Source organism: Anopheles coustani, chromosome 2 (genome assembly GCF_943734705.1).
Source record: "Anopheles coustani chromosome 2, idAnoCousDA_361_x.2, whole genome shotgun sequence".
Lineage (NCBI taxonomy): Eukaryota > Metazoa > Arthropoda > Insecta > Diptera > Culicidae > Anopheles > Anopheles coustani.
The window spans coordinates 91,857,945-91,873,024 of record NC_071289.1 but is presented as its reverse complement, the minus strand read 5'-3'; the positions used below and the strand labels follow the sequence as shown (position 1 = coordinate 91,873,024).

At 45.1% G+C, this 15,080-nt stretch overlaps 2 protein-coding genes across 2 annotated transcripts; both read left to right on the top strand.

Annotated features, from left to right (window-relative positions):
• Positions 1 to 6,137: 6,137 nt before the first annotated feature.
• LOC131267365 (trichohyalin) lies at positions 6,138 to 9,698 on the top strand. The gene is made up of 8 exons (XM_058270230.1): positions 6,138 to 6,224; positions 6,304 to 6,400; positions 6,487 to 6,645; positions 6,708 to 7,769; positions 7,842 to 8,073; positions 8,139 to 8,311; positions 8,398 to 8,522; positions 8,585 to 9,698. The coding sequence occupies exons 1-8, from the start codon at positions 6,138 to 6,140 to the stop codon at positions 8,786 to 8,788; spliced, it is 2,139 nt and encodes a 712-aa protein (XP_058126213.1). The 3' UTR covers positions 8,789 to 9,698.
• Positions 9,699 to 10,985: 1,287 nt separating this feature from the next.
• Positions 10,986 to 12,216, top strand: LOC131267366 (phospholipid scramblase 4). Its single transcript, XM_058270231.1, has 5 exons — positions 10,986 to 11,118; positions 11,179 to 11,244; positions 11,328 to 11,474; positions 11,532 to 12,064; positions 12,127 to 12,216. The coding sequence occupies exons 1-5, from the start codon at positions 10,986 to 10,988 to the stop codon at positions 12,157 to 12,159; spliced, it is 912 nt and encodes a 303-aa protein (XP_058126214.1). The 3' UTR covers positions 12,160 to 12,216.
• The last annotated feature ends 2,864 nt before the right edge of the window (positions 12,217 to 15,080 follow it).

Here is a 15,080-nt window from a genome sequence, read left to right as displayed (position 1 = left end):
TTCTCCAGTAAGAAAAATTTTCCTTACTGACATTTCTTGACGTCGTTTCGAGATGCCTTTTGTGCGCGCACGATTGACGGGCTGCTAAAGCTAATGGCTGGAAAAATAATGACAAGTACTTGCAGAGCCTCCTTTTGTGTTTTTCCCCATGATTTTCTCGAGGCAAAAAGAGCACATGTTGGACGGAGTATGGCCGAGGAACGGCATGTTCGGACGAACCTAAGGATGCTAGCGAGCCTGCATGGAAAAGGACTCGCCCTCCTTATTCTATTCGTCCCGAGGATGAGCAACAAGTTATACACCATGATGAGATGGTCCCTGCGGCCTCTGTTTTCCTTCCGATGGTCGGTGTACTAACTTTTGCCGCAAACCAAGGACGACGGTGGTTGGGTGTAGGTGTGCGTAGAGGGAAGATGGTCGGGACAACGGGTTGCTGTTTATATTTCACCCCATGCCTCTGGGAAGGATCATTTACCATCTTTACCTTTATTTCACCGCGAGGCATGTAGGAGCGAAGCATTTTCCTTTACTCCCTTTATTTGCTTATTTTCATACCCCAGGTCGTAGAAAAATGCCAGCCATCGTTTCCCAATGAACGATGCAATCATGAAATTGGATTTTCATCCATTCTCCCGGCGTCACCTGCCACTAAAAGGTAGGCACCAGCAAAGGATGCGGATAGTTTGATCGGCCCGCTTTCCCATAAGAATAACAGCGTGGGGATGAAATTAAATTTCGAGAATCTCTTTTCTCCAGGGCAAAAGCTAACGCAAAGAAGGCAATCAAACCGTTGTGAGGCAAAGGGTATTCGATCCTTTCCATCCTCTCTTCCTTATGAGCTGATGAGGTGGGATGAAAAAAGGAAAATAATTCCATTGCTTCCTTAATCCAGCAATGATCCAGCGATCTTGATTCATTCCTCTCGGTCCCTGCAAATATCTCCGTTTCAAACACGGACTAGAATTCTTTGGAAAGTATTTTAATGAAATACTGTCCCCGGACCGGGTGCCTTCAAGCCCTATCCCATGATCCCAAATTGCCCATTGATTCTTCGTTGCTTTCACATTTGATATGCAAATTGCGCGCACTGTTCTTGATTGTTCACCTCCTAGCACTTAGGCCTGGTGATTTGGGTCAATTTGTCAGCATTCAATCAAGGGAAGCTAAGCTGTTTTGTTTGTTTAAAAGTATTTTACTGTAGAGAACAAAAGCACAATAAAACAATCTAAAAGATTCTTGAGGAATTAAATAATAACCGAATAATTTACGTTACATTTCATCACGAAAAATGAAACTAAATAGAAGGGGATGAAATCAGTAAAAAAATTAAATTATGTTCCTTAAGAGTTGCTCGAAGGAAAATCGATGTTTGATACCATATGCGATTGTGTATTGAAGTGAAAAGGATTCTTTTTGAACACCCAAACTACCCAGCCGCGAAGAATACTGCGCTGGGCAGGGTTTTGGTGATAAAATAGGAGACTTTCATAATGCCGCATCTATCAATCACACCTACATACAAGGAAATCGACCCAAAGGATTTAAAGTGACTTATGCGACAGAAGAAAAGGTTCCTTACTCCCACACACGCCCTGTTTCTTTTGGCAGAGGCTTTGCTACCGAACGAAGTGGCTACCGTGGGCATCTGTTTGCTTTCTATTGCTTGCTTTAAAAGGTTGTATGGTTTTTTCCCGATAACCCAGATTTTTTCTTCCCGGGTTTACTTTTTGCTTTGGTTGATTGTGTTCTTTCTTTTTATACGTGCATGTGTACCGTGTGTATGATTTATTTGAACCCGTTCGAACACTCGCCGCCGTTTGATAATCTCTCACCGAAAGGTTAAGGGAGTCCCCGGAGCCGAAAGCTTTTACTCGTCTCAATGGCTTCCCAAGCGAGGAGTTTTTATTTACTACGAAGCCGACGGTTCCGTACACATTATCATACATCACCGGCGTCAACATTAGTCGGCACAATCTACCGGCCATAACCGCGCGTGGGTGTGCAACCCGAGCGCCCGACGTGTCAATTCGCGATAAGAGAAAATAAAGTGAAACAATATTTAATAACACTCTACCGTATCGCGCCGGGAACGCACCGGCCTGTGAAAGGGAAATATATGAAACGGGTGGTTCGTGATTTTATTTTCCCACTTGTGACATTCGATGAACGATGAGGACAGCGCGAGGAATCCGAAACCGATACACCGACGGACGCATGGGACGTGATTTGAGTCGGCACGAATCCGGCAAACACGAAATCACATTTGTACGACGTGCTAATGGCGCTGGGAAAAAGGGTGTGCGGGGTGAACCAACTTGTTGAATTTGATTGATTTTGAAGGGTTAGTAGATGTACTCCGCCCGCCGCTTTCCTCCACCCATCGGAAAGTATCTGATATGTGCGAAAGGACAATATTGATCAAGCAGAATCGACGGAAAACAAACAACTAAATAAACAAATTCAAAATCCTTTGGCAACCTCGATTCCGTGCAGAGGGTAATTTTATTAATTAACCAAATGATTGAGTCATTTGTCACGAGTTTTTCCCAAAAAATCAAGCCACATCGAGCAAGTAGTTGGCGTGTCCTGACCTCCTGAAGCCGACTCACCGACTCCGGGAGATTAACGGTGGTCGGATATTGAAATTCACCCGTCTGCGGAAAACTCGGCTCGCTGGTTTTGGAATAAATTACAATTTTCGATCCCCGACCCGGTATTGCGGAAAATGTGTTCACCATAGGACGGTGGCGTGAAGTTGGCAACAAATAGGAAGAAAAACTCAACCTCAAACCAACGACCGCTAACGGTAACGAATTCCGAATCGATGCGGGCCGAAACCCCCCAGACGGGAAAATGTCCGGCACCACAGGACGGAATTCGTTACGGCCACGGGGAGAAGGTAAAACTTTGCAATCGAATCCGGTGAGATGATTGCCGTGTGCGATCGTAATAAAAGCAATAAAAAGCGATAATAAATTTTCCCACCAAACCCTCTGGCGCTTCCGCGGCTCGCTCGTCAATCGGTTTGAGCACTTTTCCCCGACGTCGTGTTCCTCACGGGTTTTCCAAGGCACGATTGATTGCCGTGGCACCGTGTGAAGGGAGGAAACACACATGAACGAACGGGAGAGTGATTGAAAATGCTGTACTAATACATAAAATGCAATTATAATTTCAACTCACCCTGCTCACAAAAGTGTGAAAATTTCTGATCTCTGAACTGCAACTGAACGATGAAAAGGCTATTTTTGCCAGTACGTCCTATAATCTACAACCTAATTACACTTCATTTCAGGAACGAAAAGGTTGGAGAGATCCGGCAAATCAATTTGCTGGTTTCCACCCGGTGATCGGAAAAGTTTGTCAATAGTCACCATTACCACCCAAGTGCCACTCAATCAAACTCATTCAGGAACACACCGTGATTTTCCGCTAAGCAAATCATTCGTAGAAGGTTGGTCCTAGTGACCGTCGATGAGACTTTGACATAAATGTCCTCTGAAACACACATACGTATACACTCGACCATGACGCACGTCTGGAAATTTGCAATTCAATCGAAGTGGAACTATTTGGTTTGGTATTTCACAGAGGGAGTTCAGCTGTCAACGACATGCGATCAAAAGCGATACCTTCTCTCTTGGTGCCCCTGAATTTTCCTCCCTCAGAATACCATGTCACAAAACCTGGAAATACAATTTACGAGTATGGAGGTATTTTGGTCCAATCCAGATCTTTCGCCTCTGAAAGCAAACGTTTGAGTGCGATTTCCAGCTGCCGGATCGTCCAAAGTGACCACGTTCTTCTCTACTTACCATCTCAGTTTAGTGCGACAGGTCAAACGACATGTGTACGACCGACATAAAACACTCTGTATTGCTTGCTATCTTCGCCACCAGTTTTCTGCCCGGTGAAGCCTCCGCCGTAATGCGATGAAAGCTGAGCCTCGGATGTCCCAGGGTGGGCCATAAATGTGATACCCAAGGCAACGTGTTGTTGGTTGTCGCTAGACCGGAGAAAGTAATGGACTGGCCCGTAACCCTAGAAGCGTTGTGGCGATGCCAATGGTCCGTTGCACCGGGTAGTGGAATGGCCACCGTGGAACAATAGTTACGGTCGCTTATAAAATTGTATAATGCACAACATGTTACCAACCTTGACACACATTTATGTCATATTTTCATTCCACTATATTAAGGGCTGCTTCACTAGCTTCCTTTGCATACAATGTCTAAACCTTTTGAACTTATATCTACTATAACTATAAGCAAAAATAGATGAACAGAAATCTATCTTCAACTAAGAGCTACTGCAAACTCTAGCTCCCTAATCTAACACTGATGGCATCCGTTAATCCGATTCCTTGGAAGCCTATTTAAAATAAGCAAATCGTTTAGAGCCGCCACCTGACAGTCCTCGAAGCCAATCAATTCCGTCGCGGTTTCATCCATCGGTCGAGCTGGGATTGGAGTAAAATTAATTAATCAGCAATTTTATCATTCTACCGGCCGGCTTGTCTGTAAGCTTGGCAAACTTGAGCCGACCGTTGGATGACGATGACGACGAGCCTGTCAGCAATGCTGGTACCCAACAACTTTCACCTAGGGTTCGAGGAAATCGTTTGTTATTTGCGCACCCAGCGGAAGTAGGCTTTCGTGTCGGACGAGTATCGAATGTCCTCCCGAGGATGGTTTGAGAGACTTTCTGTGGGAGTCCTGGAAACGGTGAAGATTAAAACTTATCGCCGCAAGCACAATCGCTTCTCTGTGCCGATGAAGATGGCATGATTGATGGATAAATAAAGGAACCTAGATGTTAGGGTAATTCTTCAGAATAAGGGTTCCCCTTGGGGGGCTGAAATTGATTAAATGAAACAAGAGCAATACATTTACCTCGACAATGATCACTTAAGTATGGAAGACAAACATAAAGCAACTATTTCACGCTTCTACCAACTGTAAATATTTATTCAAGGTTTCATTAACAACTTTGCGAAACGCTTATCAGGTGAATCAGATTCCCAGCTGGGTGTCCACTCTGCGGGAGCATTTCTGTTGAAACGTATCCCTTATCTGTCATAATCAGCCGGATTTAGTCAACTCTCGGAAAGCCTTTGAGATGCCCATGGGGGTCAGTCCTCTGCCGTGACAGTGCAGTGTGATATGTAACAGTCATCGACAGGTTGAGTGCCTAGTACGACTTAAAGGATAATGCGTCACCACAGTTTTTCACAATACAAAAAAGAAAATTAAATATCTCACATGAATTCTTTTCCTACAACGAATTGTAATTTTCTACCGGTTGGGAATGTATTCAGAATAGCAACTTTTTGTCCATTCTTTGCGGTCGCCATTGCCCCGAGATTTTCATTTCTCTCTAACCACAATGTTACACAAAGACCGAACTAAACATTGCCATAGACGAAGCTGCGCTCTCACGCGGCTAATTGCATTTCCAGTAGCAAGTCTGTCGCTAGATAAGCATTGCGTTATTTTTATCCTCTAGTCTTGCCCACTTTGCACAAGCACCCAGATCTCTGGCATCCACAAGGACCATGGCAAGTTTAGCTGAGAGTGATGTTTGACGGTGATGCGGATTTCCTCGCTAAAATACATCATCTCCCCCAAGAGAACACAACTTTGCAATAAACGCAAAACGTGACCAAAGGCTTCGGGGCGTTTGTTGGAAAACCGGGGAAAAGATAGAGAAGAGATTAGATAGCGCGGGGATGTTCCGTTGCTAAACGGAATCTGACGTCAGCTTACTGGATAGCACATGAGGTTTTTCTTTTTCCTTTTTTTTGCGAAAGTGGTTGGGCATGCGAAAGGCCACTTTCAACGGTTACAAGTGCCATTAGATATCAACAAGAAATAACGAGCGCATACCAGGGAGCATGCAGAAAATTGAGGAATGGGAAATTGAATGCTCAATTGAGAATGTGTAGTAATAGTTTGTGAAACGTGAAGCTAAAAATAAAACTTAACTCGATTTACGTGAATATCGAAAAATGTCATTAAGTTTATAGAAAAGTATCGAGGACAAAATCGTCCATTGTTATCTTTCCGAAGAGGATAAAACATAGAAATACATCTGAAGAAGAATATTTGCCCTGCTTCACAGAATCCTCATCAACCATCATGGCCGGATTAACTATTTACTCGATGCTGCTTCTCGGAACAAGTCTAGCCGTTCTTGGGTCACAGCATTCTCCTTACTCGCTACAGGTAAAAGGCCCTTCAATCCTTGGCCTTCCTCGCTTTCGAATTGGGTTTATTTAGCTTAACCTATTCCCACTCTTTACAGGCTGCCATCGATGCTCTGCACCGCCGGGAGGCACAGCTGGCATTGCGTGAGGAAGCGGCCGCCGAGCAGCTGGACGAGGACGGATACTGGATGGAGCGTAAGTATGCACGGGATATTGATGGTGTTGTCTTAACTCCCGAGGATAATTTCGGAACACTCACTTGTCGTCACTTACGGAAACAGCGACGGCAGACGAGCAGCAGCAGCAGCAGTTTCGCCCAAATCGCCAGCGCCTGAATCGGATTCTGGCTAACTACCTGCGGCGTGACGAAGAACCTGAGGAGGCGTACGATCCATACGACCTAGAGGCACGCAAGCGCTCCGTCTTCCGGGAAAGAGATGGTGAGTAACAAATTGTGTTCAGCCGTCGACGTTCCTTATCCATCGTCGTTTGGTTGCTGCAGAACTGCCCTCCTACCCGACGGTGTTCCGCGAGCGCGAGCTGGAAAAGACCTACCCCCGGCCGGACCTTTCATCCGAGTTTCTAAAGGAGGTGGACCGCCAGGCTGCGATGGAGCGCGACGAAGAGTTCCAGGATCGACTGCAGCGCCTTTGGAACAAGTACCAGCAGGAGGAAAACGAAATCGAACAGCAGCTATTTGAGGATGAACAGATGGCTCCTCTGCTCGCCAACGGATACGAGAAGCGACAGGGATTCCCCGTGTCACAGTCAGAACCCTCCGCCATGTACGGCCCGCCGATGGAGGAACGCAAGCGAACGCTCCCAATTCTACCCTGGCTTCCGGCGACGCGCAAGAAGCGGTTCCCGGTGGCGAAACGCTCACCCAAACCGGAAGCTCCAACATTGTCCGGAACCGATGAAAAGGTGGCCAAAGATTTGCAGGCCCTCTTCGGGGCACCGTCGATGGAGAAGGAGAAGCGTAAGCGATCGAGCGAACCGGTACATGCGCCCAGTTCCACCGTGAGCTCTGGAGTGGCCTCTGTAAGCTCCACGCCCGGGTCCACCACCGAACGAGTTGGATCGGAGGCGACCAAGACCAAACGGGATTCGAGCGATGAACACCACGAGCACAGCTCGGAGGAAGGCCCCGACGAAGAGGATCACGATCATGACCACGAGCACGATCACGAGGAGTCTAGCGAGGAGTTCGAGGGTGAGGACGACGACAAGAAGAAGCGATCAGTGCGGAAACGCTCGAATCTGGAGGTGGTAAAGGAGGACCAGATCTTGCCAGGCGACATCGGTGAGTTCAAGTCGAAAAAGTCGATCCAGTGGAACAAGTACTTCGGCATAGATCGCAGGAAAAAGGATGGCCGCAGTGAATCGGGACCGATGGCAGCAAATGGTGCCCGCGAGTACCCGCTGAGCTTCTACAAGTCGTACGACGAGGATCGCAAGAAGAAGATGGTCAACCAGGACAAACTGGAGGGCATGGATCAGAAGCTGAAAAACATCGAAGACCTCATCCTGGACCAGACGGTCAAGTATACCGGGGATCATGAAGGTGAGTTTGAACCAATCTTCTCCTTCAATCCACCGGTTAAAGGATAAATCTTCAACTCTCTCCAACCACAAGGACTTGTTGAGCCGGACGAGCTACAGAAACTGAAGGACAAGGTGGTGGCCCGGCTGGCGACGGCCTACAGCATCGAGAAAATGCGTCACACTCTAGAAAAGCTGAAGGAATCGGTCAACGGTGAGCCAAACTATCGCGTCAACGAGGTCGAGCCCGATTTGATGCTGGAAGAGAAAGAAAAGGCAAAACGAGTGGCGATCAAGAAGGAGAAGGCTGAATACGATCATAACCAGTGAGTGGTGCCTATGTAGCACTTGATCCATGATGTGTACTTATGATATCTTCCTTGTACGACAGGCACAGTATGGAAGGAACCGACAAAGTAGCGCATGAAGAGGTTGAAAATAATCTGGATGAGTTGGAGGCCGATAAGAAGAAGAAAAAGCGCACACAGAAACGCTACCAGGAGGTTTTCCGAGGTCTAGAGGAACCGGAAATGGACGACGACTACAATCGAGGATTAGTTGTTGGTAAGGCTTAATTGAATTCAGCTCAAACGCTTGGAAAACGCTTGGTAACGTTATCAACAATGTTGGAAATAATTTCATTTTGCCAGAGTCCACCGATTGTCCGCTGTTGGATGCTTTTGAACGTCGGTGTCGTGGTGTGGACGTCCTCAGTGGGGACATCTATCAGGAGCTTCTGCCAGCATGCGGTGCCCATCAGCTGTGTTACCTTTGCGTGAGTTCTATCCTTTGCGTAAACTGTGTAATTCCAATGCTAACGCATACGTTCTCTTGCAGGGAGTTTCTCCTAAAGTCTGCGACCTTCAGTATCTGTCCGAGGCGGATAATATTTGCGAAACGCAACCCGACTGCCTGTCGACCGCCAGATCGGTGTTGATGATTCTGCGTGGGTTCCCCGGACCGCAGCTCGGTCCCCGGGAGTGCGCCAAAAACCCTTGTCTCTATCGGGCCATGCTGGAAGTTGGCGTCGTTGTGAACTAAAGAGGCCACCAAAGCAGCAGCTCCGATACCCCGACGTGTCTCAAAGTGAAAAGGTTGAAACAATATTTACCTAAGTTTACTACCACAGGAAAACACTTTATTCCGCTGGCGTACGATTGCAAATGAATTGACCATGGCTGTATATTTAGTCGGGGAGGAAACAGAATTGACGCAGGTCCACTACAATAAGGACATGCGATGGTCCAACCTCCCCAGCAACGTCGCTTGCACAATAAAGTATGAAACAACGATGATCAGTATAACGAGAAGACTCCCCGGGGGAGAGGACCAGATCGCGAGTTTGCCATCCTGGGCAGTGGAGGAAAACCTGATACATTTCTTAACCTGCTTCTGGTTCTCCCTCTCTCTTTCTAACACACACACACACATTCTATCGCTACCAGCGACTGTATCGATTTGTTTAACCGATTCACCTACTTATGCGTAGGACATGTTTTAATCGCATATCGATAACTATGGATGTTTAACACGCACACATACACATACTTTAAGGCCAGCGATAAGCATATAAACAGCTTATCGGTCATTTTCTGTTGACGCATACTGGTTGAGGCATTCCCCAAACGGTGTGTGTAGGTCAGCATAAAGATAGAACGTCTAGGTGTGAACATAATCTCTATGAGTATTTTTCAAGTCGAGACAGAAATATCTATTTGCTTGGTTTTTTTTTGTATTTTGTTTCTTAACAATGTGAGTACTAACATACGAAAATAAACATTTTTGTCCAGCATTATTTACACAAGTATGGAAAAGACAGCGAGGAAAATATTTGACAAAAAAAACATATAAATTATAAATACATGTACGAACACAATGGATTTACTAGTTGTGTGGAAAAGAAACTCTATATTGAATCTATAGTATTTACATATACTGTGAATGTGTTTATGGCATTATTTATGGCTCTAAAACAAACGTATCAGTTTTAAGACGAAAAACATAAACCTTAAATGTTATCTACTAGCACTAGTCACGAACTACCCAAGGTAGGAAGCAGCTGTGGTACAACGGCAAAATTGAACTGCTAGAAAAAAGAATAAAAAAAACAATGCTGAAAAGCAAAGTGAAGAACAGTAAAAAAAACACAAACAACGTAAAACTCCGACAATAAGAACACATACGACCGAAAAAGTGAAACAAAACCTCACAAAAAACTCATTCCTGATGACTTCTTCGCGAAACGACAAGAGGAGTGGAAAACAAGAGTCAGAAAGACTACGCTGGCGAGACGAGTAGCGACCGGTGAGCAGGACAACACTGACCGCAAATGAACGATACTAAACTACCTACCACTATAAACTACTGAACGAACTGTGTGCAGCTAATAGATTTAATGGCTAAAAGAAACAAAAGAAAAGTAAACAAAAGCTAAAACATCCCACTATTTGTAAGAAATAAATAAAACACACATATTCTACTCTAGTCTCAGTTGGTTCGGACGAACGGAAGGGGGAACAGTCGTTCATTTACAACCGGAACATCAGTATGGGTATTTAATAACCTTAACGAATCATGTTTGTCGCGCTAAAGTGGCACTGTTAAAACACAAAATGGTTACACTTGGAACAAAAACCCAAACACAACAGTACCCCGCATAAGCCTGGTTCTATTGTAGGTGGCACTTGAACAGCGTCAGGCATTCGTAAAACTCAAAGCTGCGGGCCGACAGTGAAACAGTCGAATACTTACACTTACCTAACAAAGAAGAAATCATTTAACACACTAACAGCTCGTTTGACCCACAAACTATACCGAAGCTACACGAGATAACACACAATCAATGAGACAAAATCAGTATTTGTTGAAATCTTAATAAACTCAAACCAGTAAAAAGCATTTAGTTTCTTGGACTTAACTGAAAGAAATTGTATTTTTCCTTTCTTAGTTTCTGGCAGCTGTTGGTCAAAGCAAGCGGGTTCTCTGGTTTGAGAAACTTTTCTGTAAGTACAAGACAAACGTTGTTAGCAGAGCCGCTGCTTTCTGCACCTCTGACTCAAGACAAGCCTATCCAATCGGATACTTGAGTGCTATCAATGAAATGAAATGTGACTGATGGAACCGCAGCGATAAGATAACCCTGCGGCGAGTGAAACCGTGTACCATCCGAACGGCACTCAGTTTCACTTGGAAGGTCTAACCAAAAAAGTCGTCCCAAAATTGTGTTACATCGCGCACAATGTCTTCCGCTAGGGTGCCACCACAACAGCAGCCGGATTTCCACGGTCCGGATACACCAACGTTTGATCTGAGCTGGGACTACAATTACGACTCCACGCTTACGGCGCCACCCAACAATGTTCCACCCGTCGGTAAGATGAACAGTCGAGCTACCATTGACGGAAGTAATAGGCGTTGGTTCGTTCTTACAGTGCACAGTGGAGAGAGTCGGATTATCACAGCACAACCACAGTCGCTAGTCGCCGGAAGAGATGGAAGTAAGGTGTCTTAATAACATGGACATGTTAGCTTGGCGGCTCATTGCCATACTTTTCTTTCTCTACGTCTCGTTCTGAGTCAGTGAGCCTCCGGATACCTTCCCAGCGGAGCGATCCGATCCGTTCGGTTAACAGCCCTTTTCTGACGCCGTTCTCCCCCAGAGCGGGTCTTGATTTTCTCTACGGACTACCGTCGGTGTTTATCCAACAGACCTATGAGCTGAATGAGTGTAGGTTGAGTTAGTTGAGTCACGAACGCTCTAAACATCCATCATTCATCGTTCCAGTGCTGTCAGGTGTGTCGTCAGATAATCGGTTCACCATCCGAGGGCCCTCGAACGAAGCCCTCTACGCTGCGCTGGAAACGTCCGACCCGAAGGACCGCTTCTGGGGCTCGCTGAGACCCTTCCGGCTGTCCCTGGTCGACCGGAGCCATCAGGAGGTGCTGCTTTTCAAAAAGAACCTCGGATGTGGTGTGTTTTGTTGCTTCTGCAAGAATCAGTTCCTCGAGGTGTGGGCCAACCCTGGCGAGCTGATCGGATGCATACAGCAGGACTATGGCATACTGCGGCAGGAAATCGTGCTTATGAACAGTGACATCAACACAATGTTTCGCATACCCATACCGTTCGCGAACGCGCTCCGCATGCCAAAGGAAACGCACTTTGCCGTCATGGATCGGGATCTGCTGACTCAAAAGGGGACGATCACGCGCGCTTGGAACGTGAGCTCATCGAGCTACACGAACAACATCTACTACTCCGATCCTAACATGGACGTGAAGTTTAAGTCGTTGTTTATTGCGGCCGCTTTTTTACTGGTAGGTGCCATCCATCAGACGTTTGCTTGGCCTTGGTAATTTATTCTCTTTTCTTTTGCCAGGAATATCTCTACTTTCAATCCAATTGCTGTTAGCTCAAAATGACCGGGTCTATGATTGTCGACGTAACTTCTCAGCAGACCCACCACCACTGCGCCGCATGTTTTTGTTTGCAAGGCTACAGTATCCAGAACTGAGGAGGCGTTGGGAAAAATATTTATGGAAAATATTTTAAACTTTAAGAAAATAAATGTAAGCTGCAGAACATCACAATGGAACTTACCTTCATTTATTTTGACCACCTCTTGACAGCAGATCCTTAATGTAACTGAACAGATACACACTGTTCCGTTTAGCATTCTCATAGATTTATTTCATGATAGAATTAAGTACAATCATAATGGCAATCAGAGGTATATCAACACAGGATATTAAACTTAACCATTTCATTATTCTCTAAATCGCGCGACATTTTGCACTAGTGACCGCGTAGCTGGGATCCATTTATACTATAAAGGGCCTACGAAGTGCAACCGTACCGGGCGCGCCATTTTTAACTGTTGCGTTACCACGCGTTACTACGGCCGTAACGGTACATTTTACTGAACTGCAACAACGCGTGCACGTGCTCGGTTGCCGGTTACACTCGCTCCCAATTGCAATCGTGAAAGTTCGTAATCACTACTACTTAACATAACACAATGTAATCATTTAAACGGCATAAGGGATACAGGTGAACAAGGCGCGATTAACCGTGTGAGTTTGGTTTAGTGTTTTGAAATATTTCGCAACGCATTATCTACTTATTATTTATTGCTACATGGATGTACATAATGGGGCAAAATGACACGTTCACTTCGTTTACCGCGTTACCTACTGCTCGGTGATTTCTACGATTCCATCGCCGCCGGCCTCCCAACCGTTTCCCGATTCCGATTAAATGTCCAAGAGGAAATGAACGGGTCAGTGGTAGAGTATAACGTTACGTTACGTTTGCTTGCGCATTCGGTTTTTGCTTTGTCGATCGAATTCCATTAACAGGTCACAGGTAATTGCAAATACGTAATAGTAGGGGGGGGTAATGTTTATGTATATGTAATTGTCTTGAGATTTTATGTAATGCGTTTCAATTCTCCGATCGAGAAAGGGATTATAACGTGCGTTGATGCGGATGATGAATGTATGCGCGGTCGCAACGAGCGACATCGAATTTGGAAAACCAATTGGTGCCTAATGTCAGTTTCGTTGCCACCTCTCCTGGACCCCTGCTGGTTTGCCCCTCCACAGACTTCACACACATACTAGCTACAGAATACAGTGTAACCCGGAACGCACTACTCTCCGGTTAAGTGCCGGAACAAGAACTAAACAAATAAGATACAGGCGGAACTGGTCGCTAAGAACTGGTTACTGAAGCGGCATCGATCCCTTGGAACGTTTTTAGTTGTCACCTACGAAACATCAACCTATTTTTACTGATGTTAGGGACTAGCCTAGCCTAGATTTTCAAGAAGTTGCGCATCCAAAAACATACACTTGGCGCATGCAACGATTCAGTAACCTGTTACTAACGATGTGTTGAGTTTCTCTGCTAACGATAGGCGATTGGTTATAAGATTTCTAGTTTTTCGAAGCTACGGCGTGAGAGGAGCGTTACACTAAACGAGAACACCGGTTGGTCATGGACGACCCCATAATATAGTTTGTTCTGGCAGAACATGTCATCCGTATCATTAAATGCATTAGCAAGCCCTTTGCTCCTTACGCTCTTCTTATCCAACTGTTGCTTCATATATTCTGGAATGTGCTATCCTGCGTTTCGTGTCTTTCGTTCTGCTATGCGCACTGTGAGTAGGAGTGCTCAAGACCGATCCATACGACAAACAAGTTGTAATTTTTAAAATATCCCATTCCCTAACCCATCTGCCTTCCCAATAGCGCGGAGTTAGTGCACGAATGTTTGTTTTTCTTTTTGTATTATCAAGTTAATTTAGTTAGCATATTGTATTCAGGCGCATAGTTTACTGTTCCGTACCATTTCCTTTTTGATTGCAACGTGTGATTCTGTAATGGTTGTTTTGTTTTTTAAATAAAATGAATTGTCTTCGTTAATCTCTGCTTTTAATACTCGGTTAACGCCAACGAGGATTCGTTCTCCGATAGGCTATTACTTCATCGTCGTCGCTGGTTTGCTTCATTGGCAACCGAGTTGCGAATAGTAATTATTGTACGATTTACTCTTTTTCACTCCGATCCTCTCGTTCTACAGCTGGTTATATTGAGCTGTTGCGATAGATTCGATAAATTCTATAGATATAGGTCAGATTTGTGTATGGTATAGCTTTACTAGTGACATTCCGTTCGTGAGTATATTCATCTTTATGTTAGCTTCCTGAATCTCTCACTCTGTGCTCGAGCAAGCTGTTCCACTGTTCTTAGTTCTTCCCACTACTTTCCTTTTTCTTACGAACCCTCTCATTTCGCAACCATAATACTGCGATTCCCAATACGAAGAAGGAAAGACATGCCAACTCTTTGGGAACCAGTGGAATATGTAGAACTAATGTATGTTCGGCATATTATTAGTACATAAGGTAACGCGTTGTAGTAGGCAATAGGTTTGTTACTGGCTCGTCGTTTAGTTTCTTCTTACTAATCGCGATCCCGAGAGAGAGAGAGAATTTATTGTACACCTGACTACTACTGGTAGCTTTTTTGACTGCTTAACTCTGTGCGGTTGTACAGCGATCGATAGGAGTTTCTGCTCCCTTCAAGATCCTCTACGGAGTGGTATAGTACAGTATAGGCGAATGGAATTCTTTTAGGGTTTGCGGTTCCGTTCAATTCTTTCCGTCTCTTCGTCGTTCTTTTGCGTGCCTCCAGTCTGTAGTTTAGTTAAGCAAATTACCATTAATCTTTTGTTAGACTGCTTTCGCATAGAAATTGCTTTAGGATACGTAACGAAAACTAGCCACCAAATATCTGCATAGTTCGGGATGCACCCCATGATATGTTA